Genomic DNA, 25,328 nt, shown 5'->3' with positions numbered 1-25,328 from the left:
ATTTTCAGCCCTATGCAGTTCAACACTTTCCCTCGGCTCTTTAGCAAGGCTAATTACAACCATTAGAGGAGCAGTGAAACAAGAACTCAGGTTGTGAAAACCCTCTGAGGATCATAAAGCTTCTAATAGTAATAATTATATCTATATTTGTGTAAACATTTATTATGATATTTTACACACCCACTTTATTTCTTTTGTGCAACACAAATGCAGATATTTCGAAGACCGCGCTGGTCGCTTTTGTCCATGTATTTACAGTTAATCGCAGCTCATGTTTTTGAGTTCATTAAAAGCACTGTAAAATCCTCATAAAATGATTCTTGTGACTAATGTGTCCTTGACAGATTTATGAGTGTGATTTGTGAACAAGTTGTTCTTTTGGATTAATTTTGCAAATCCAGCTCACAAGAATCCTAATTGAATCATTCATGATCCAAATCTCCCTGTGCTCAATTGAAAAAGTAAAAAGAAATTATGAATTTGGAATGCAATAAAGGGTGAATACATTTAATTATATAATCTTCGTTTCTTTCTGAAGTATCCTTTTAAGAATTCAGAGTTGCCACATTTTGTTGTTTTTGATGTACTATATTGCATAAATTTTGCATTAATATGTTGCATAAGTTTATTATATATATATATATATATATATATATATATATATATATATATATATATATATATATATATATATATATATATATATATAGTTTTGTGATTCAGTAGAAAATATTTAATACAATGTAACAAACATTAAATTTTAAACAATACTGTGGTATGTCTGTTTTATCATTGTTGTAGGTTATGTTTAAACTGATATTATATTTTACATATTTTTACATGACATTGTGAGTTTTTTTTTGAAAACCAAATACACACACACAATTGTAATTTTTGTCTATATTATAAGAATAAGTTTCAGATAGTTTTGTATTTTGTAGTCCTTTAGTATGTATTTAAACAATATTTTTTATTAAGTTGTTTTGATGTTTGTATTTAAACAACAAATGCTCTTTATAATGTAGTTTTTTAATAATAAAAATATTATTTATAAAAATAATTTAATATAGCAGATTTTATTTTATTCTGCATTTTATGTTTTCACAACATTATCTTAACAATTTTGTAACACAAGACATGCCACTTCAATATTTCTCACTATTTTTGCAGCTAAAACATCTCCAGCCACTTCGTATGTCACTGGTACTGTAGGAACCTGGAGCAAATCTAGTGTCACAGTAAATAAACCGCTCTCCCAGGTCTCCAGCTTGAAGACCCCAAGTAGAGACATCTCCAATGACTGGGACAGTTTTGGGGAGGACTCTCCTTCCGGAGCCGGCGAGGGCAGTTCTTCTCAGACTGGTAACTCTTCTGATGGGCTCAAGAGTGCAGAGCAGTGCCCTGCTGAACCTGAACCTCCAGTGGAGCAACCTGTTGACTTTGAGCAGCTTCCCCTTCTTAAACCATCCAGTGACAGAGTGTACAGACGACCACGGGGTAAAGAGACGGATAGTTTGGCTGCTGGAGATGTGACAATTCCTGCTGTGAGTTCGGTGTCAGCTCCTGCACCAGTGATGAGCAATGCAGGGGTTGCTGGGAGTTCTGGGGTGAAGCCTGCTGCTGGTCGGGGTCGAGTGAGGGACTACACCGTTCTTCACCCATCTTGTGTGTCCGTGTGTAATGTGACCATCCAGGACTCCATTGAAAGGAGCGTGGATGATTTCGTTATGCCAGTGCAAGCTGACATTGGAGAAGCAGGAACCTTCAGGAGGAAAGCAGACACACAGCCTGCCAAGCCTACCAGGTACAGTCCAAACATGCTCTTCAGTTATTTAATTTGATTCATTTTATAGTAATTTTATTTTTAGAACATTGAAGTAGGGTTGTTGCAATACCATTAATTCACATTATGATACTATACCAGCTCAAGTATCACAATACCAAATAGTATTTTGATACTGTAATTCATAACTCGAATCTATGAATTGTCAGAAATACTATATTTTAGATGTTATCACAGGCCTACTTGAATTGAATACATAATTCGCTTACTATTGAAAAAAGTATTTGCACAGCACTTGTACACCTATAATGCATTAGTTCTTTTTGTTTATTTTGTAGATAACTGACCAACAAAAAATTACATTAAAAACATTGCATTAAAATGAAGATACAAATTATACTGAATGAAATTCGTTATACAAAAAGAGCAGATTTGGCCATATGAAGTGGTCAAAAAAAAATTCAACGTTTCCTGTTGCTTTTTTGGGTTTTTCATCTATTGTTTTTATTTTTAGTCTTATCAGGTAAGAATCCAAAGTAATTCAAAATTTCACTTTGTGAGTTTTTCTTTTTAAAAGGTTGTTGCGGTTGTTGTAGCTACTAAATCATACCGAGAGGAACAGAAATGAACTGATTCAGATATGCGTTTGAACGCAAGCATAAGAAAAAGTGCAATAGGCTACTTTAAAAGATGTGAGTTCCACAGTTTTGCAACCTTAAAGTGCTCCACAGACTATTCAAATGAAAAGGTCTATTGTTGCACAAACGTTTGAGCATTTTAGTGACTTTTCCACATGCAACATTATGTATTGTAGATAGACCGTTAATGACAATATTACCGTTTACACACTACAGTGGCACTGTGAGTATTTTGGAGCCACAGTATTACGATATTACCATAGAACCGGTAAACTGTGCAACCCTACATTAAAGTGAAGTATGGTTACGCATTACTCTGAATCGGTCCTCTGTTTTTAACCTATCCAAGTGCATACACACAAGTGAGAAGAGAGAGTGCACACACATACACCCAGTGAGCATACACCCGGAGCTATTGCTTCCAGCGCCCGGGGAGTAATTGGGGATTAGGTGGCTTGGTCAGGCACCTCAGCTGGGTATCGAAGATGGAGAGAGTTCAGTTCATTCATTCTTCTCATCTTCAATTCCTGCTGGGATTGGGAATCGAACCTTTCGATTACAGGTCCAACTCTCTAACCATTAGGCCACAACTTGTTTATTATAAATGTGTCGTCTTTGCACACATTAAGGCTTTAAACGGGTTTTTAATGAAAAAAAAATACTTTGAAAGGTCTTAAGAAATGTATTTGTTTCTCTATATTGTCCCGTTTAAATATATACGCTTTTAAAAATGTAGCCAAATAATTAGTGAGTTTGCTTGAAACGAAAATGAATATCTGTCGAGGTGTTATAAAAATGTCTGTTTGAATTAAGCAGGTTTTTCATAGTGTTGCAAATCAGAAGATAAGCTGCCGCAAAAGTCACACACTCCCAAGACACAGAAGAAGAAATTTTTAATAAAATTTAAGGAGTTTCTTTTTTGACAGCCTGCACAACTACCATTTTCAAGGCTCAAAAAAAGTGGTTAAACATCATTGACGCACTTCACGTCAACTGTCCCCTAGTTCATCAAATGCAAATCATTCAAAAAGTATTTGCAAAATTAGTTCTTAAAAAAAAAATCTTAAGTTTTAAATCCCACCATATATTAACATGGCCTAGTTTTAAAAACTGTAGAACTCAAAAGCAAGCATATTTGGTTATCTGAATGTCTGTCTTCATTGTCTTTACAATTCCTTTAGGTTTAGACCCACTCAGAGCAAAAGTAAAAAGGAGACAAAACTGGAGTTTTTTGGCTTTGAGGAGAACGAGGCTCAGGACGCAGATGGAGACGCCACTGGCTCCGGCAGCACCAGCTACAAGATCAAATACTTTGGTTTTGATGATCTGAGTGAGAGTGACAGCGAGGATGATGACGATTCAGCATCTAGAGAGAGGAAGAAGATAAAGAAAGCAGCGGCAGAGGCTTTGTCAACTGGCACAGGAAGTCCACAGTTCAGCGACTCGCAGGAGAGTCAACAGAGTCAAAGCAGCCTAAGTACAGGTACTCTCAATATCACATCCATGCTAATGCACCTATTTAGCAGAACATGCTGGGAATTTATTATTTGTAGAGCAGTCTCTGGATTTGTGTTGATTTCCTTTTTTTCTTTGTCAGATTCTCAGGAGTCACTGGATGAAACGGGAGCTACGGGCTCACAGAAAGAACGACACCGAAAGCAAAGCAACAAGTCAAAGGAGATCGGGCGCAAGATCTTCAGCGGACCAAAAAAAGTATGACTAAAGAACGTTAGCAGAAACTGTTAACTTTATTATCTTTATACTTTCTAAACTTTTTTCTCCTTTACTTTGTGTGTGTTGAATGCAGTCTCCTGCTAAAGCTGTATATAACGCTCGTCACTGGAATCAGCCTGAGTCAGAGGAAGTTCAATCTCCTGCTTCTCATACTGTGGCTGTACCGGTGTGTAAAATAACTCCTTCAGGATTTCTGAACTTATAATGTTCATAATGATTTAGAATGTGTATAATGAATAGCTTATAATGATTTTCTTGCACATCTAAATGGTTTTTTTGGCCTTACAGAAGCCAAGTGCATCCAGCAGCAGCAGCACTAGCAGCAGCAAAGACACAAATTCCCATAAAGATGATGGAGTGTTTAAAGCTCCACCGCCTCCTCCTAAAGTCATCAAGTCTGTCACCATCCCCACTGAGCTGAACCAGGACATCGTCACCGCACTGAAATGCAGGAAGGAGCACAAGGAGGTGAGCACTACATGCAAGGAATTATTGCGGGGTCTTAGACTGCAACTAAGGGGTAATGAAAGGGAATATATTTACTTATTGAGTTTGATTGCCTACAAGATTACCAACAATTACCTTAGTTTTACTGTAATTATACTAAGTGGAACCAATTCTATTAAATGATTACCATAGTCATCTATTAAATAAGTATTTTGGGTCTTAAGTAGGGATGCACGATATATCGGTGGCCATATCGTTATCGGCTGATAAATGCTGTTTTTAATGTTATCATTATCGGTCCAATGTCAAAGTTAGGCCGATTTCTTTAAACCGATAAATTAGGTAATTGTACAGAACTGCCTGCCTCGCACATGCGTGGGCGAAACTTGTTCAGACTTGATCAGCACACTGTATGGAGCTTTCCTCGCATTGTTTATTCCTTCAAAGTCCATCCCTTCCTTGTGTAGTATTGCTGGGCGTTAATAACTCATTATGTAACCATATTCCTTATCATTGTAGATATGTTTGATAGAGTGTCATTGTGTATTTTGGTTTAAATCACCTCAGGAAAAATATTACATGTATAAACATAATAGCAGCGATGCACACGTGCTAAACAACTTGTTGGGTTGTTTGTAATGTAATATGATTATTTGTTCTTATCAACGTGTTGCTTGCCATGTGTTGTTGATTTAAGATTGTATTCAGTTTGATCTGCATATTTATAATTATTTAAACAAGCGCTCGTGATGGCTATTACCACACACACACCCATAGTGAATAGTGAACCGTCAGAGCCTTCATAGCAGCAGGGGGAGAGGTGCGCCAGTCACTGAATCCAGCATAGGGGTTCTCAACTCGCCGCCACATTCTGTCTTTATATTATGCTCTGTGTTTGTCATAAAGTCATTTGTGCTCAATGCTCAGATGTTGTATCAAAATCTGACTTTCGAGGACAAATCTGACTCTTCATCACACAGCGCCTTCCGTTAGTTTCAAACTCACAGCGGTTTATCATAAACCTTTCATTGATCATTGTTCTCACAATTGACAGCAAGAATGAACATAGAAGCGCTGTCTGATTGACAAGCAGCACCTACATGTGTTCAAAAGAATCTACAATGCCATATAGGATGAATTTATGCTGCATTTTCTAAAGTAATAAAAGCTTTTTGCTTGTACGGTGGCTCTGAACTGTCAAAACACCTCTTAAACTGTGTTTTCGGACATTACATAAGAACTACATAAGCTTTATTCAAGAACATTTGTAATGGTTTCAGTCCTTAGTACTTTCATTTTCACTTTACTTAAAATATGTGTATTAAACTTGTTTGTTAATTAAGTATCATTTTGTTATTTTTAGCCAATTATTTTGGCTTTATTATTAACAGCCAAGTTGCATGTTAATTTGCTATGTGAAGAAAATGTAATTTATTTTTGGCATGCTATAAAATCATGAATTTACATCTATATAATCACCTTGCAATTTTAAAATTATAGCTTTTTTTTGCTTTGAGCAAGCTATTCAGTTTGTGAGATCAGTTCAAACTTTTATGAAGTTTTTGAAGTTGTTCACTGTATAAAAATATAACATTTTGCAATATTTATAATTATCGGCATTCGGCCTCCAAATCTTAAGAGTTATCTATATCGGCCGAAAAATCCATATTGGTGCATCTCTAGTATTAAGCAATGGCATTTATTTTGTGGATTTGTATTCATTAATCAGTTGTATCATGTATCAGTTGTATTTGTAGTAACTATTTTTTTTTATAATTTGAATGTGTATTTATTTTTATTGTACTTTTTAAAAAAATTATAATTTTTATTGTTCTAGTATATTGTAACTGTGGTTTAATTGTTTTTAGGCTGTTTTTAATAACAAATACTATGGAAATTTATAGTTAGGTCTCTTTTTAACATTTTAATGTGGTACTATTTCTGTGGTTATTACATTGTACAAATGTATGAACAATTAGGTTGAAGAAATTATATTACACTTGCAGCGCTACCAAATCAGTAGCTGGTGCCACAATCTGTAGAATTTGAACAAAAACTGACTTTAAATGTTAGTCTGAAAAACTGTTGTTTATATATATATAAAATTGTTGTATGTGTGTGTATATATATATATATATATATATATATATATATATATATATATATATATATATATATATATATATATTTATTTATTTATTTATATATTTTTTTTCAGTTCACATAACACAATTTTTTGTATAAATAACAACAAAGACTTTTTTTAATGGAATTTATTTACTTTTTCTTTCTGTGTGTGAAGTTGTATACAGTGGTCCAACACGTGAAGCACTTTAATGATGTGGTGGAGTTTGGGGAGAATCAGGAGTTCACAGATGACTTTGAGTATCTGGAGACGGGCTTGAAGAGCACACAACCTCTCAACACACGCTGCCTTAGGTGAGACAGAGTATTCAGGACTATTTGCAGCGCCATGTCTGTAGCTTTTGAATATTGCAGAAAATGATGTCAGTACAACCAAAAATATTTGTTTGCAACACTTTTGATAAGGCATACACCATTTAGTTATTTTATATGCTAATATTTAATGAAATTTTGAATCTTTTTGTTGCATTTTTTTTTTATTAATTTAATTAGCTTTATTTGTTTACTTTCAGCATATGCATTTTGTACTTCAAACCTATTAATTGAGTCTTTCAAGATAATTTGCCTGAATGTCAATCTTGAATTAGTACTTTGTTTAATACTTTGTTTTATTCTAGTCATTTTTATATTTAGCTTTTTAGTTTCAGTATTTTTAGTATTTTACACTTGTTTGTACAGTGTTTTATTTCTAATTGAACATTTTTAAATCCAATTTTTATTTTATTTAACCTTTATCTTATATTTTTAGTATACAATTACAGCACTGGCATCTCTACAAATACACTTCAAAAAGCCTTCCCACGCACAAACCCACACGTTTATCACAGAAATCTGTTTTTTTTCCTCCATTTCTGACTGCAGTATTATCAGTCTGGCCACACGCTGTGCCATGCCAAGCTTCCGAATGCATCTGAGAGCCAGAGGGAAGGTGGCGCAAGTCTTTAAGATGCTCAGTGATGCTCAACAGCACCCGGTGAGTGTCTCATCCACTGCCGAACCAGCAAACCAACTAATCTGTATAACAGAGCACCGTTTCAAACAATCACAGCTCTATCATTATGAACACAGCTACAGTGCAGTGAGGAAAAACAGTTTGTTTACTTCATTAGTATACATTAATTGGAGATGTAATCATCTCTGCCGGCGGACGAGTGAGAAATGCAAACAGACGCTGAGCTGTTACACTGGAAATCTACTTAGTTCAGTTTTCACAGATGCTGTGTGGATGTTTGCCTTAACTCTTTCCGTCTGACTTAAATGTGTTTGTATTGAATGATTTTTGGTTTAAAAAAAATACTGCTAATAAAAGGAACTAAATCCACAAATGAGTAAAGACAGATGTGTTAAAAAAATTAATAAATCCACCTAAGAGGCAAAGAATAGATTGTGTGTGTGTGTGTGTGTGTATAAATATATTTCCACACTATTGTTCAATTTCAGTTCTTTCTGAAAAAATGGTCCTCCGCTTTAGTGACTAAATTGTTTTCATTCATGTACTGCGCATGCACACAGATGTAAGATGATTTTACCTGCATCATATCTGCCTACCATTTGTTTATATGACATCTCTTTGAAACTGTTGTCTGTTTTCACAGCTGAACAATAGCTCCCAGTCAACATTCTGTGTAGGGCTGCACGATATTGCAATTTTTTTTTACATTTTTATTATTATTATTTTATTTATTTATTTTTTTTATTATTATTATTTTTTTCTCTCTGCGATTTTATATATTGCGATATAATTTCACTAGATGACTTTAATAGCTCTGTTTGCAAAGTCATTACTTTGGATGATTTTGAAGTGAGTGAAATATAAATATATTTTGATGTAATTTATTATAAACATAACATTATAAACAACTACAGTCATAAATAAACACAATTGAGCAAACGTTAAAGTGAAATAAACCGTGGTTTTCTGTTTTTTTGGAGAGAGCAACAGTATTCAGCTACTGAAATTGAGTAATCAAATAGAAATTAAATAATCAAATGTAAAATAGCACTGTATAGTCTTCACCATATAAATAAATTAATAAAATTATTCTTAAAATGAAACTTCATGCATTACTAAAATGCTTGAAACTCTCTTCAAATGCTCTCACGGTCACAGGCCTTAAAAACACATGCAGATGATGAACTTTCACTCTATTATTGTTCAATTCTGCAGTGTCTCCACAAATCTCGTCTGTTTTGACCTGTGGTTTCTGGTCATCTATAATCCTTACTCAATATTGCATGTCTTGCGATGTGACTATTGTGGACGCACACATTGCGATATCAATGCTCAAATGATATATTGTGCAGCCCTAATTCCCCGTTCTTTGAAGAAAAGCATGTACAAACTGACATTCATAAATCTGTCAAAATGGACAGCATTCAAAACATCATCTTTATAGTGTCGTCCACCATGTTAGCTGAATTGGTCACAAGACTGTCACATGACTAAAATACATCATTTTCCGAGTTCACACTGCAACACAAAGACGGCTTTTTCAAATTGATCCACTTTGGACAGCATTTTCGAAAAGATATGTTTTCGTTTCCTAAAAACACTGTCTCTGTGTGGACAGAAGGCTAAAACGGAGAGGAAAAGGTGCATTTTCAAACGAAAACACTGGTGTGGAGATGGCGTTACTGTCTGTTGTGGCATGCGCTGTGCAATTTCCATCCAATTTCATCAAGGAACCAACTCCTACTGTATGAGAAGATCACATGTGACGTAAAGCCAAAATTCTTGATTTATGTATTCACTACATGCTCCGATTGTCAAGTTGCACCTTGCAAACTGCTCACACTATATGTGTGAAATCAACACATCGCACCCCCTTGAACCCAGAAGTGTGTGACTGTTTCTGAAGAAGAAACATGCTTTCAAGGGAGAAACATGCTGACTTGGTGAAACCTGCATTTCTTGTGCAGAAAGGGCATAGACGTATCTGGATGTGCAGGTGGTTTGAAAAAAACATTAGTAGTTTGTTTTATCGATATTGTTTTCATGCAGGGGCAGTGGGGACAGAAACAACTCCTTTTTGCGCCCCCTGTACAATGTTTGAACAGCACGATAAATTATATGCATGACAGTTAAAATTTATACCAACTAAATAAAGTGTTACAGAATTCTTAATTTGGCTTAAAAAACAGACAGAGATCACAGTGTATACCCAGATTAATGTTATAACATTTGCTTTCTCTCTCTTTCCTTGTTTTTCTGGCTGTGGTAGAATATGGCTCTCTGCACAGCGTCTTTGATGTATATATTGAGTCGAGACCGGCTGAATATGGATCTGGATCGGTCTTGTCTGGAGCTGATGATCCGGCTGCTGGAAATGGAGCAGGACGACTCTATAGCGGACCAGTTAACAGCTAAAGAAATAAGCAAAGTAAAAGAGAAAATCAGGAAACTCTGTGAAACAGTCCACAACAAGCATCTGGATCTGGAGAACATCACCGTGAGTGACTTCTGTTTTTCACATCTTGCATGTCAATACCGACCCAGAAAGCTTGAAAATGTTTTAGGAGAAATGTCCTTCTGATCACCTTGGCTTTGTTCAGAGAGGCGGCAAAAATCTGTTTTTATGTTTTATTCTTTGTAGACTGAACAACAGCATAGAAAACCAAATGCAGTCTTTGGTGCGTGTTCTTATTGCTTTTGACAGATTTTTACCTTCATGCACATTGCATATTTTGCAAACTGTTCAAAAGTTTGAGGTCTGTAAGAAGTTATGTTTCTTTTTGTACTGTTTAGACAGAAGTCATTCACGCTCATCAGAGCTGCATGATTTCAACATATAAAAAAAGCAGTGGCATGTTTCTATTTGAATATATTTCAAGTTCTAATTTATTCTTGTGAATTTTCAGTAGTCTTCAGTGTCACGTAATCTTTCAAAAATATATTTAATAATAATTTGCAGAATCTGCACTAAAGATAAAGTTCACGTTAGGGCTGAACAACATATCATTTCAGCATTGATATTGCGATGTGCGCATCTGCAGTAGTCACATCCCAAGATATGCAATGTTGAGTTTGTGTTGTTGGGCGATTATTTTTGAGAAAGAGCCATCATTTTGAAAACATTTGTGGAGTTTAACTATAGTGAAAGTTTATTATCTGTGTGTGTTTTTAAGGCCTGTGCATTCAGGAACACAAAATTGTACCGTTTGAAACTGTATAAGCACTGTAAAATTCACCTTTTTATCTTTGCTCTATTGTGTTTATTTATGCTTTTAAATTGTTTATTATATTTTATGCACTATTTACACCCAGAATATTCTAAAATCAGTCCAAATAAAGAATTTTTTTTAAATCTCAGGTCACTAGAGTGCGAACTAATTTCTAAATGGTCTGTCAAAAAAAATCACACCAGTGTGACCAGCTATTTAAATGCAAAAAGATCTTTGTAACGGTGGTTATGGATTGTGCTGATGGATTGTCACCTAAGAAAAAAAGTGCATCATCGCAAAAACCAGTTAGGTGCACAAGTGCAACCTAAACGTCTGTCTAGAGTCCTGTATCTGGTGAAATTGTATCCATATCGCAATATATATTGCAGAAAAACTAAATATTGCAATGTCAGATTTTTCCAATATCGTGCAGCCCTAGCTCACGCTATTGTAAATGTTGAAAACATTGTGCTTTTTAAATATATTTGTGTTGAAACTTCACAAACTTTTCAGGATACTTCAGATAGAAAGTGATAGGATCGCTTTTAAATTAATATGTATTGCAAAAATATAAATGTCATTACGATCACTTCCATGTATTCTTACAGGGAAAAAAATATTTGTGGGGTGTGTGTGTGTATGTGTGTTTCAAAAATTGACTAACCCATTTCTTTTGAACTTCTGTAACAGGCCTGTTAGATAAGGGTTTTTGTTGGCTCGTGTATGAAGTACTATTGAAGTTTAAAAACATTCCTATTAAAAATAATGTAAAAAAATAGGGAAAATATTGTTTTAATTTTTTTATTTAGGTTTATTATATTTTTTACTTTATATGCTTATCTATAATTATTCCCTACTTTCAGACTGGTCATTTAGCAATGGAAACGCTGCTGTCTCTGACGTCGAAGCGAGCTGGAGACTGGTTTAAGGAGGAGCTGCGCTTACTTGGGGGACTAGACCACATCGTAGATAAAGGTGTGTATGTCTTATCGGATTTATACATTCGTGTAAATCGCTATCTGATTTATATTTGTGAAAGGAATGGTTAGCAATGTCTTTTTCCCCTCAGTGAAAGAGTGTGTGGAGAACTTGAATAAAGAAGAGGATAAAGACAGTCTAGTGGCGTCACTCTGGGGAGCAGAACGCTGCTTGCGAGTTTTGGAGAGCGTGAGTGCAAAACATACTGGATGATCGAATCATAATTGGAATTGCTTTTCTTTGAAAATGTCTAAAATAATTACATATCACAGACTGTAGAATATTGTATTGTCAATGTGTAAAAAAAAAAAAAGGCTACTTCAGCAAAAAAATCCTAAAATATTTAGTAAAAATATTAAGTACTTGCATTAAAGTATTATATTCTAAATGTATAACTATTTGATCATTTTATGTATTGACTATTAAAGGTAGAAGTGCTGATTGATGAATATTTTTAATAAAGGTAGAATATAAAAAATAGGTATTTGATAAAGTAAAAGTTTACCTAAGATAAAAATATTTCAAAAAACACACACTTGGAAAAATAATAAAGAATTTATTATTATTAATTTAATTATTATTTATAGAAATTACACTAAACATGATGAAACTTTACTTTTTTATCAATGAATACCTTATAGAATAATTAAAATGACAAGTTATTGGATTACCTTGACACATGATATATGCGCATGATATATCTTTGCATAATTAATTTAAAACCTATTTCTCTTGTATTTGCAGGTTACAGTCCATAACCCTGAGAACCAGGCTTATCTGATTGCCTACAAAGACTCCCAGCTCATAATGTCCTCAGCAAGGTGTGTGTGACTTGTATATTGTAGTCACTGTGCTACTTTGTGTGACACACATTTGTCATTGTACGGTTGCGCTTTGTGTGTCCAGGGCCCTGCAGCACTGTGAGCAGATGATCCAGCGTTACAGCCGAGAGGTCTCTTCATCATCGAGCTCTACACTCCCGCAGAGCAGTCACAGTAATGTGGGCAAAGCCGTGGAGGATTGTATGAGAGCCGTGATCGGAGTTCTGCTCAACCTCACACATGATAACGGTGAGACCCTGATTGAGTCGTGACTGGGAAAAAAATGACTCCTGACTTGCCACATACTTGATTTATAAATGCGTTCTTTTTATTGCATATATAATTTATTTAATTATAATGATTCACTCTTCAAGAAAGCCCTTGTATTATTGGTTTTTTTTTCTTTTCAGAATGGGGAAGCACTAAAACAGGAGAGCAGGATGGCCTGATACTGACAGCTCTGGACTGTGTTCTGAAGGTCCCACGCTATTTGCCTCAGGAACAGAGATTTGATATCCGTGTACTGGTGAGACCTCATGATATTAACTATCAGAATCATTGACTTTTAAGCATTCATAACCCTTTCTAAGTATTCTTACTCACTGATTACAATATAAATAATTTTTATAAGTCATAAATGGTTTTTTTCAATGAGTGCCCCTTTAACAGGGTAAAGGAATAGTTCAGCCAAAATGTAGAATTATCTTTTTTTCTCTTCAATTTAAAAAAACATTTTGTTGAAAGTGCTCCTTTTGTTTTTTTAAATGCAAGCCAGTGGGTACCAACACTTTCAGAGCCAAACAAAAAAAAAAAACAACATATAGAGCAGGGGTCTCAAACTCGGCAGGGGGGCATATCGGTGACTGACAATTCACAGGAGGACCGTTTTAACATTTAAGCACAATAAAAAAGTGGAACCTAGTGTAATTGATGCACTCAGACATTCTTTACTGGCAATTGTTCTTCTCAATGTCTCTCTTTTTTGTAAAGCTAAAACAAAGAGGGGAAACTCTTAACATGTTTATTTCAGCCAGCAGTAAAAGTTTACCAATGCACTTTTTTTAAAATAAATCTTAATATACATATGAGTAAAATCTATTAAATGAGTCCATTTGAATTGAATATTAGCAAAATGATCATATTTACACCACCAGCATAACGTGTAAGCAATGAAGATGTGTTTGTACAACAAAATACAGGTGATATAAAACTGATAATATTCAAATGACCCTTTAATATTTACAAAAATAGAACTTTAGTAAAAACAGAGCACATACGGACATGTATTTCAACGTTCAAATCAGCCCCAGAAATAATCTGCATGTGCGTTATTCTCGACGGCGCACACTGAGAGAAACTGAAAGTAACCCAGATATAACCCAGTAGGTGGGGGGTCAAAACCACAAGTGGCTATTTGCGACTGCACAACAATGATCGTGATTCAAAAATATATGTTTTGCTGGGCCGAATCTTGTTATATTTTGATGTCAGTTGCGGGCTGGAGGGAGGAGGAGGGAGTTTGAGACCCCTCATATAGAGGCAAAACATAATCTGGTAGCACTTTACAATAAGGTTGTATTAGTTAATGGTAGCTAATGTGAACAAGTTTTATAAACTAATATTGAGAGGATCATGTGCTATTATTGATCACGGCTTGCCCTGCATCACATCATTGTTAAGCCAATCAGGAGAATCCTAGCCTTCAATAAATAGCCCAGTTTGTTTTACTGCTAGTATCTTCATTTTTAAAGAATCCCCCCATTCACCCCATCTCTTCCTCTTCCTCTTTTACCAAGAAGAACTGATACGATCAGGCGGGAACCCTGGGCTCAAGTATCTCTGAGCTCAAGGTTCTCTCCTGGGACAGCATGCCACAACTGCAGTCAGTATCAAGTAATAGCTAAGTGTGAACTCTTGAAACGATAAACAATACAGGTATTACAGTATAGTTCAGTTGTTTATTGATAGTTCATGTTAACTCCCGGTGCATTATCTTATGTTAACAAGCATGAATTTGGATGTTAATAATACATTAATATATGTTTAACTTTGATTAATAAATGCTGTACAAGTATTGTTCGCAATTAGCTCATGTTAGTAAATACATCGACTAATGAAACTTTATTATAAAGTGTGACTCCATAATATATGCAGTACCTGTGGCTCTTCTAATAAACTGAGGTCTTATGAGGTGAACCACTCCATTTTAATGGACTAACATATTGACAACAACATTTTAAATCGAACTTGAAATTAAATGTCTAGTTTCATAAAATTATTTCTTTAAATCACGATCAAGTATTTGGTTATTTTGTTAATGGCTGTGTACGTGTGAACCTTCATCAAGCTTGAAAACACTATTATTTGAATGCATTAAACTGTATATTAATCATAGAAATTAACACGTGACTAACAGGGCTGATGCATAGAAGTTAATTTCATTCAATACTATGGGATGTTGTTTTCAGTTATTTCCAATTTAAGAAAATGTTACCTGTGCTAAAGTAGGCAGGCTAAAAAAAACTAAATCGAATGAAGAATAAAAATAACATAAATGCAAATCACATAAGCAGTCCTTCATGTTTCACAGAAGTATGAAATGTTACAAAAACATCTCTGACTTTCTATTATTAGTTATACATTTAGCTTTAGTTCTGTGTTTTGACATTTGTTTTTATTCCAGCAATTAAGTGCAGTTAAGAAAATAAGAGTATATACTCTACACCAGTTTGAGTAGCTGGGTGTCAGCTTGGTACTGAAGTGTGGGTGTTTTTGACTGAGGGGGTGTGACGGTGGTTTATCTGTGTGCAGGGTCTGGGTCTGCTGATTAATCTGGTGGAGTACAGTGCCAGAAACAGAGAGTGTCTGGTGGAGATGGAGGTGGACATGAGCTACCTGATGGAGACCGAGGTGGTCGTTAAGATAGAGAACGATGTGAAGACAGAGGAACAAAAAGAGGATCAACTGGAAGAAGAAGAAAAGCGAAAAGCGATGCTTAAATCATTAAATGCCTTGGCTGCTCTTGTTCAGGTGACTAGCAGGGATCTCCATCTTTGACTTCTAGCAGTGTTTCTCACCCACAATTCTGAAGGACCACCAGCTCTTTACGTTTTCCGAGTGTTCTTAAACAAACACACCTGATTCAGAATATCAGCTTATTAGCAGAGACTGAAAGACCTGTAATGGGTGTGACAGACATAGGAGACATCCAAAATATGTAGTGTTGGTGGCCCTCTAGGAACGTGGTTGAGAAACACTGATATATAGGATTGTTTCTTCAAATGTTTACCCGTAAATCTGAAATGTGTTAGCCACTTATTGCAAGCGTTTCTGTGGGTTTGTTTGTGTAGCTCTTTCTGGAACGGGAGCAAGCAGCTGTGCTTGCCGAGGCACAGACTGATGACCTCATAAGTGAGGCACCCAAATCTCAGGCAGACCAGAGTGGAGAGTGGCAGGAAACATCAGGAGAGATCCAGTGGGTTGCTTCAGAAACCAATGACACAAATGACAAGAAAGAGGAGGAGGAAGAGGAGCTCGACCTCAATAAAGGTAAGATATTCACAGAAATACTGATGTAAAGCAGGAACAATTCTCACGACTTTATGTGGTCACATTTGCAGTTGCCAGGCAAAATATTAACTGCAAAATTTTGCATAAGGGCAAAGGTTTTCATCTTGCAGGATTTGCACAAATTTTACACTGGCCAACAGGATTTTGCTGGGTTTGAAAGTGACTTCAATTTAAGCTGTGCTCTGTAATTCCTACACTATTGATTTTGTTGGGGATATACCCCTGAAGACTTTTAAAGTCAACAAACTTTTTTTAAGTTCAACAAACAATTTAATATTGGGTGACTTGTATTTTAGTATTCTCAGGTTTGTTTTGCCAATAAAAATAGTTCCAAGTAAAGCTGGAGAAGAACATTTGTGCATCTTACAACAACACTGCAGCCCTTAATTTCAGAATTAATCTGTTTATAAATATAGCACTTATGGAATATCTCATGATTTTTGATAGTCACTTCACTGTTTTTCTCAAACAAATTAAGCCTTATATAGCCATGTCAGTGAAGTTACCATAAATGGTTCATTACCCGATTAATAATTAATGAATCACTCATTAAGACAGGATCATATTTATCCAATCCAATTTATGTCATATTTATCCAATCTAAATCAGCCAAGGTACCAGCACAAAATCAAAGTATTTTATTTGATTTAAAAAAAATCTTTGGTGAATATCACACATCTATAATGTAACCTCACCTTAACTAACATTTACATTGCTATATGAAATTATCCTGAAGTCCTAAACCTTAGAACCACATGTCATTATCGTGAATGTGAATACGTCCAGCTATGAGAGCTTAGGATTGCTTTGGAGCAGTGCGTTTAGCTAGACCCATGGTGAATATGTTTCTCCAAACATTAGTTTTCATATTAATATTGTTGTAGTCTGGAAATGCTATCTATCACAGACATGGATTCTCTGATAACAGCATTATTTACTCCTCCAGCACAATCAGTCATTGTACAAGTAGAATATGACACTGTTTGGATGGCTTGGTAAAAAGTGATGACTGTGTTTTTATTTTTTCATTTTTTTAATGCTGTGTTCTAATGGAATTAATGTTGTTTCGTAAGGTGTAAGCTTTTATCTTAATTCCCTTTTCCCCAGCCTTGCAGCATGCTGGGAAACACATGGAGGACAGCATCGTGGCATCATACTCAGCTCTTCTGCTTGGGTGTCTCTGTCAGGGGAGTCCGGTGAGCATCACTTCCACTCATTCTTTAAGTGCTTCAGAGGACAGTTGTTGTTTTGGTCTCACTTTGTATTAATACTAAATGTACTTGCACTGAAACTAATAATATGTTACAATGTACTTGTGTTAATACACGATTTTTACATTGTACTTATGATTGATTAAACACCTGGATGTAATTACATCGGTAATTTCTGTAATTACATTTGTAATTACACAGTTAACCATCTCTTACATCTTAAACCTATCCACACCACCAAATCTGTCCATAGCCCTACCTGTATCCCACCTCAAGAGCATCAAAAGTATTTTGCAATACATTATAAACACAGCAAGTAAATTGTATTTATTTTTTGATTGAAGTACATAGTAGTTAAGTGCACCTAATATAAAGTGGGATCATGTTGTTTTTATTAATGATTTTTTTGGAACAGTGATTTAAAGCTAATTCTGGGCATGTTATTTAGTTTTTTTATGGCCATTGCAAAACACCAGGGTAAATAGATAATGACTTGAAATGATTGGACAATAACATTAGTGCAGAAAAGTGGAAAACACTCTTTTTAGGTCCATCAGATTCCCTGGATTCCCACATAACCACCTTATGGTAGTTATATTGTTAAGCCATTCTTGTAGTTTTGGCTTTATGCTTTGATATACTTGCTGAGAATCAAAAATCTTCTCTAAGGATGCTAATATTTTGCAAGTTTTCCTTCAGAATCTCTCTTTTTGCTGCATTCTTTTGACTCTTCTAAGCCTTCTAGGGCCTTATGCAGAGAAGCATCTCTCCTGCATGGTGTTGTCACAACCATGATCACACTGGGGAAAGTGTATTTCTGATGATGCTCAGTATGTAGTTCTACACATGGCTTTGTTTATTCCAGCTGGAGAAGCTTCTCTAGTCTGATGAGATCAAAATCAAGTTTCTGACCATTAGAGTCTCCCACATGCTTTCTGGAAAAAGCTCTAGCTGAGATGTCACACCAGATCTCTTCAGGTCTTTCTCTTTATCTCTATTTCCTCTTAAAGCTGTGAGTGGTAAAGCACCTGTGTAACAACTCTTCCACTGAAGCCTCGGGGTCGTCTCGGTGGATTTACGGCTGTGCCAATACTCTTTCCATTTCTGTCCTGATCTATTGGTACTCTTGGGAATGTTCAATGATTTTGAAATCTTCTTGTATCCGTCCCCTGCTCTGTGCTTTTCAATCAGCCTTTCGTGGAGTTGCTTGGAGTGTTCTTTTCATCTTAATAGTCTATGTTCTACCACAATAGAAAGTTGAAGGTTGCAGGCAAAGGTGTATTTATTGCACACATATCATCTTAATAATATTATTTAAGGTCATTTAAATTGAATGATAATTTAATTTATGAAATTCTGAAAGATTCTAATATGATTCCAAAAGGTTGATTTTTAAAATGTAATTTTTTTTAATGTATTATTCTCTTCGATTTACTATAAACAGGTAATTGCGTTCATTTTTAAATTCAGGAATGATGCATTAAAACTATAATCAAAGAACTTTGCGGCCATACCATTGCTGCAGCAGGTGCACTAATATTTCACAGTGCTTGAAAATAGTCCCCTAGCGAACTTCCAACATGACCTCCTGCTTGCACAAGGAGTGTGTGCTTGTCATGCTGTGTAATATCATTGCGCCTGCTGGAGGAATTGTATGGCAGCAAAGATTGATTATTACACCAGAATGAGAGTATACTGCAGTTCCTAGCCACATTGTTCTAGTGCAGTGTTTCTCAACCAGGTTCTTGGAGGACCACCAACACTGCATGTTTTAGATGTCTCCTAAGTCTGTCACACCCATTACAGGTCTTTAAGTCTCCGCTAATTAACTGATGATTTGAATAAGGTGTGTTTGGTAAAGGAGACATGGAAATGTGCAGAACTGGTGGTCCTCCAGGAACGTGGTTGAGAAACACTGGCCTAGTATATAGAAACTTTGAATTTTCCATTGATCTTAATACACAATGTTACTACAGAAGCAGTGTTTCCCAACCCTTTTCATGAAGGCTTATCAAAAGTACACATTTTCAAACAAACACACCTGATTCTTAATCAAACACACCTGAATCAACTCATCAGAACATTAGAAGAGACTCGAAAAGCTGAAGTTAATAGGTCAGATAAGGGAAACATCCAAAATATGTACTGTTGGTGTGCCTGCAGGAACAGGGTTGGGGAAACACTGTACAGAAGAGTCCAGCTTTAAATAGGAAAATTATTGAAACTATCTGGTCATTTGAGAGAGATGCTAATGGTCTAATCTGATTTAATGATCTATGCTAAGCTAAAAGTGCTCCCTCCAGACCTGGGGATCAACTGAATGGATTCAAAAATGGTAAACTCACCCGTTTAACTCTAGGGGAGTGTTATCTCAAAGTGGAGTTCTCCTTTAAAAATACATCAAAATGTTTAGTATAGTTGGTATGCGAAAGTATTCATCTTATTATTCATAACATTACCATTGTTCAAAGAATGTACTATAACCTTAAATGTACATTTATACTTAAATGTAAATAAAAATAAATCCTTTTTTTCTCAGATGAATGTGAAAACCGTACGGGAAAACCTTCCTAAAGGAGATTTCTCTATCATGACTGAAATGCTGAAGAAATTCCTTAATTTTATGAACCTGACGGTAAGTGCAACCAATAATCAGACATTTTTTTTTTACATAGCATTCCACACTTAATCGCATTACGATATTTTAATTGCTGATTAAACGGACAGCAAATATCAAAATTAGTAGTACAGTCAAGATGATTTATTGTAATGCAGAATTTGTAGCATGTGTTAGGGGCAATGTATACACAACAATGTTTTCAGACAAAATGGAAAACTTTGTGGTTTGCCTGTTTATTTACGCAAACAAACAATGGTGGAGTTTATGGTAGTGTTGTTGTTGCTCAACTCTTTGCTAACGCTTCATCAGCAAAGAGTGGATTTTTCCATTTTAAGCTACTTTGACACAATCTACATTGTAAAAGCGATATATAAACACATGATCTTGCGCAATCACAGCAAACCTACATAAACCGTGCAGAGCTACAACAGTTCATCACTTCCTTACAGGTACTGTTTACTAACAAGGTAACAGAGCCAAATATTGGCCTGGGCTCCATTCTTCGTACATGGATTACTTAATTAGCTGGATTTGGTTATTGACGATTTGACATGATCCAGGATTGTTTCGTTCTTCAAAACTCATCCGAGAGTTGTTGTTATAGCAACAGTTTTGCTAGCTCAAACCTGGGGAGTATTCCAGAAAGCTGTGTTAACTTACCATGTGCTAAACACTGAACTCTCGATTGATTAACCCAAAACCTGCTTACCATCAAAGAAGGAAAGAAATATAAGTTAATAAATAGAAAAGGAAAAAATAAATAAGAAAATTTGTTAGGTCATTAAATTACACATTCCACCCTCCCTTTTCTTGTAATGAAAAATTAAATGTAACTTTAACATACTTTTGAGTATGTTGTGTAACCTTTCATGCCTTTAATTTTCCTGCCATTAATTTCTTAAGGCCACAATACTAATTTAACAAACAAACAAACATTCTCTTAAAAGGTAAGATTTGATTACGGGAGCTATGTATTAAACACTCTAGAATATTCTCTCTGTCATGTAGCTAATAGAAAGGAGGCTGAGACCTGTCTAACTGCTGTGGGCCACCAGTTAGAGGAGCTGCTTTGTCCCTTAATAAAGGCTAATCAGTGGTTGAATTATTTGACCTTGAAACACACAGTCACAGTTGTATGTGATTGTTGTCAGGTAGCTTTAGGTTCTTTATATGCTTATTGTTATGCATGCAGATGAAGTTCCTGCTGCCTTAACCAACAAGCAGTGTAAGAATTCATCTGCACTTTTTCCATATTTGAATTTCACTTTTGTATTAAAATACAATCTTTTATTTGTTTATTTATTTATTTATTTTAATTCTAAAGTAGCTGCATAAGGTCCACCTTCAAAGACAAAGTCACACAAGCATCACCTTAAGGTGAGAAATATATAGGAAAAAATATGTCACATGTTGAAAGGTGTGTGTATGAAGCAATGTAAAGAAATCATTCATTTTATTTCAGGAAATAAAAAAATGAACAGTGCTTCACACCAAACTATTTAATTAAACATATTTTTGACTAATCATATCTCTTTAGCACTTTTCCATCTCGTTGGTCTGCTTGGGCCACTGAGGTTTGCGCTCTAAATGTAAAACTAAATAAATTGTAAGACTTCATTTTGATGGTCCATTTGAGTATTAGTAGACTGTCTGCTTAATAACTGTTAATACTGATCCTTTAACAGACATTTAACTGACTATTAAGAAACTTTGTAAGTACATGTCAACTTACCCTAACCCCAACTTAACAGTCTACTTATTTTCTAATGAGAATAAGTGGGCATGTAGATGTAATGTAACTTAATTCATCAAAAAGATCATCAAAAAAGTGACTAAATAAATTGCTAAATACACTTGACACATGGAAGTATAAAGCCTGCAGCCAACAACAAAGTTGGGAAGATATTTTATGTAATTTTGCTCACATGGATAATTGAATATTAATCAGATGATATCATTACACTGCTGTCCTGTAACCCAATCATTGCATTGCTAATCATGATTTTGAGGATCGATTAGATCAGTCCTTTACAACATGCGCAGCCATCTCACATCAGTTCATCCAAACATTTTAATCTGATTCGCAAACTTGTTTGAAGAACCAAATTAGCCAGAGATCAGTAATCAAGATTAAAAGATCCAGGATCTGCCAAATCATCTTAGACCATTTAAGTGAAGTATGAAGAACGGTATTTGTATCTATAATGGATTGTTTTGAAAGCTTTGTGTAAATGTGAAACATAAGAGTAAAGCATTTTAGTTTTTGGCTACATCTTTGTCCTGTAGTCATAGCATTAGATGCTAGCAAGGGATTTCTATATATATCTAAAATTATTTATTTAGAAATGAAGCTATTACATAATTCGAACTGCATTATAACAGGCTCCACCAAGCAGAAAATGCTTTTAAATTCAAGATGTTTTTGTTTATTTTGCAAAGTGAAGGACATTTAATAATGTCAGCTCGCACATTGCTAAAAACCAATTACAATATTATCATAGACAATAAATATCACACACCTCTACTTGCTTGTGTATGGACATTGAAAAGAGATGTGGTTTCTGTGGTCAAATCACAGTGTATCTCGGCTGTTTTCTACCTTGATTTTAATGTGCTTTCCAGCTGTGAACTGGTCTCTATTCATGCAGTCTAATCCCAGGTGTGGGATTGCCATTGATCTTCCCAAATATGTGGCTGTGCTTTGAAATGTGGCCAGTGACATTTAAATCAGCTTTTAACACGTCTGTGCTCTTTCCTGTCATCAGTGTTCTGTTGGAACCACAGGACAGAAATCTATCTCACGGGTGATTGATTATTTGGAGCACTGTTAGCAGAGGTGTCGCAGTTCCCCCCTACTCCGTGGGATAAATCTGGACCTGGCAATGTGCCTTAGGCCCTTCAGGACAACAGAAAGCAGATCCGATGGTAAAGGTGGCTAAGAATCGCTACAGAGACTTTCATGATTCTTTTATTTTTTGCTTGTGCTTTTTTATTTTTTCAAATGCTGTCTTTGTCATGCTCACACACACACACACACTTTCAGCAGTGTGTTTTTGCAGAATATTTGGTATTTGAAGCACTGATGAAATGATGAAAACTGTTAGATCAAAAGTATCATTTTAAGCTAGCTGTTCTTGTTTGTAGTGTAAAGATTTACCCTTAACAGAGTAACTTTATTGATATTTCAAACACTTGAGCTCTGAGGCTTTGTTCACACTGCAGGCAAATCTGATTTGGTTTTTAAATCCTCCCTTTACGACTGACTGTTTGCACATGATATTTGTTCAGATAGTCTTTTATCAGCTGTATTTATATTAATAATGATGTAAGTGTAAACCGTCTCAAGAGATGTTCTCGGATCATCACTGATTGTTGTAGCAACTGGAAATCATTCGCATCTTGCATAGTACAGGCATTTTAAGTATTCATAAATATACTATATCCGGAAGCAGTGTTAAAGACACTACCATTCAAAAGTTTGGAATTGGTGAGATTTTTAGAAACTATTTCTTTAATGAATTGTATTATTCACATCAAATCTATATTTATTTGATTAAAAAAATCTACATTTTACATATAAATAAAACATTTTATGCAAATATTTTTTACAGCAAAGTTAAAATCTGTGGTGCAAAGCTGAATTTTAAGCAGTCAGTACCGCAGTCTTCAGTGTCACATGAACCTTTAGAAAACATTCAGAAGAATGGTGCTTTTTATGAATATTTATCATTTGTTTTTATTATTATTTATTAGGGATGTACGGATCACAACCCACTGTTTGGAACGCACATGACCAGCGGATTAATAACTTTTTTGAACTTGTAGGTTAATCCAACATTTATAACAATTGCAGAGAGATCGCCTCCTGTGTCTTTCAAATCATGTGTATGAAAGCATTTTTCCATCCCTGTAAAATACAATAATAATGGAAAAAGTTGTGGTGGGACCTACCTAAATGCTTTCTTGGGTTATTTAAAGGTGTTCTCTGTTACTGTTTGCTTGCTTAGCCTGCATAAACGCATTTAGTGTAAAGCTGCACAATTAAACATTAAAAGATTGTGATCTCAATTCAAACCCACGCAACATGAATGATAAATGCTAATGATTTGCATATGTTTAGTAAGCCTTCGAAGTGCTGCATTCAAATTTGCCTTCGATTGAGAGAGATTCACTTTTTCAGTTCGTTCCAAACAATTAAATAAGACAGAAGTAGTGGGATAACAGTTTATAATCAGATATAAACACTGATGTTTATGGTAAAGATTAAAATCACAGTTTAATGGAACTTGACGCTGGTGAATGTTGTAGCAATTACATTGTTTAACCAATAGGTGGCGACAAACAACCATCAAAATGATGTCACTGAATAGGTTTTAAAAAATGAAGTTTTATGTGTAAATTGGTGAATCATTCATTGAAAATAAATCTGATATTTTGTACAAGATGTTAGATTTCTGTATTTAGCATTATCAGCAACAGTAGAAAAGATAATTTTTCGTATTGAATATTTTCTTTTTCAGCTGGTTCTTTTTTGATTTAGATTTTTAGTAAAATTACAGGTTCTAAGTTCGGTTTATTAAAAGCGATGGTTATTGCAGTAATATTTTTGTATAAATGGAAAGCAAATGACATTTGTCTCCCTTTTTTGCTGACCTGAAAAATGGTATGATCCGTGACTCAAACCATAGTGTGATCCGAACTGTGAGATTTGTGATCTGTTACACCATTATTATTGATCATTTATTAGTATTATCAATGTTACAAACAGTTGTCATGATTAATAATTATGTGGAAATTGTGTTCAGGATTGTATGAAGTCAGGATTTATTTTTTTGTTGAATGAAAAATTCACGAGAACAAGATTTTAATTAGTGAGAATAAAGTTGCAGTAAATATGTTCACGTATTTTTAAACCCAATATCTTGCTGAATAGATTTATTATTAACTTAATCCCATTCTTTCAAAAGTTATTGTACATAATTTCACAAATAAAAATATGAATAGGTTAATTTTTTAATCATACTCCAGAAAAATCTGAAGAAAGCCTAAGATGCCTGATGAACCAAAGACCTTCCAAACACACAAAAAATTATGCATTAATCAAAGTGTGTGTGCGTGTGTGTGTGTTAATAAAACTAATGAATTCCTCTAGTGGATTCTTTTGAGATTCTGTGGAGTCCTGCTTGAAGAATAATTTATGGCCATGTCTAACACATAAAC

At 35.0% G+C, this 25,328-nt stretch overlaps 1 protein-coding gene across 1 annotated transcript in view; it reads left to right on the top strand.

Annotated features, from left to right (window-relative positions):
* Positions 1-24,486, top strand: part of wapla (WAPL cohesin release factor a) — a 28,153-nt gene extending 3,667 nt beyond the window's left edge. Inside the window, exons 3-20 of the mRNA XM_056477063.1 lie at positions 1,171-1,804; positions 3,603-3,904; positions 4,019-4,134; positions 4,229-4,321; positions 4,444-4,623; positions 6,905-7,041; positions 7,609-7,720; positions 9,969-10,196; positions 11,772-11,883; positions 11,978-12,075; positions 12,631-12,707; positions 12,793-12,956; positions 13,118-13,233; positions 15,519-15,737; positions 16,058-16,256; positions 17,385-17,473; positions 20,028-20,123; positions 22,874-24,486. Of these exons, the coding sequence (XP_056333038.1) occupies positions 1,171-1,804; positions 3,603-3,904; positions 4,019-4,134; positions 4,229-4,321; positions 4,444-4,623; positions 6,905-7,041; positions 7,609-7,720; positions 9,969-10,196; positions 11,772-11,883; positions 11,978-12,075; positions 12,631-12,707; positions 12,793-12,956; positions 13,118-13,233; positions 15,519-15,737; positions 16,058-16,256; positions 17,385-17,473; positions 20,028-20,123; positions 22,874-22,939 (3,038 nt within the window). The 3' untranslated portion in view covers positions 22,940-24,486. The remainder of the gene's footprint in view (positions 1-1,170; positions 1,805-3,602; positions 3,905-4,018; positions 4,135-4,228; positions 4,322-4,443; positions 4,624-6,904; positions 7,042-7,608; positions 7,721-9,968; positions 10,197-11,771; positions 11,884-11,977; positions 12,076-12,630; positions 12,708-12,792; positions 12,957-13,117; positions 13,234-15,518; positions 15,738-16,057; positions 16,257-17,384; positions 17,474-20,027; positions 20,124-22,873) is intronic.
* Positions 24,487-25,328: the final 842 nt, after the last annotated feature.

Source organism: Danio aesculapii, chromosome 17 (genome assembly GCF_903798145.1).
Source record: "Danio aesculapii chromosome 17, fDanAes4.1, whole genome shotgun sequence".
Lineage (NCBI taxonomy): Eukaryota > Metazoa > Chordata > Actinopteri > Cypriniformes > Danionidae > Danio > Danio aesculapii.
This window is presented reverse-complemented; position numbering and strand designations above follow the sequence as displayed.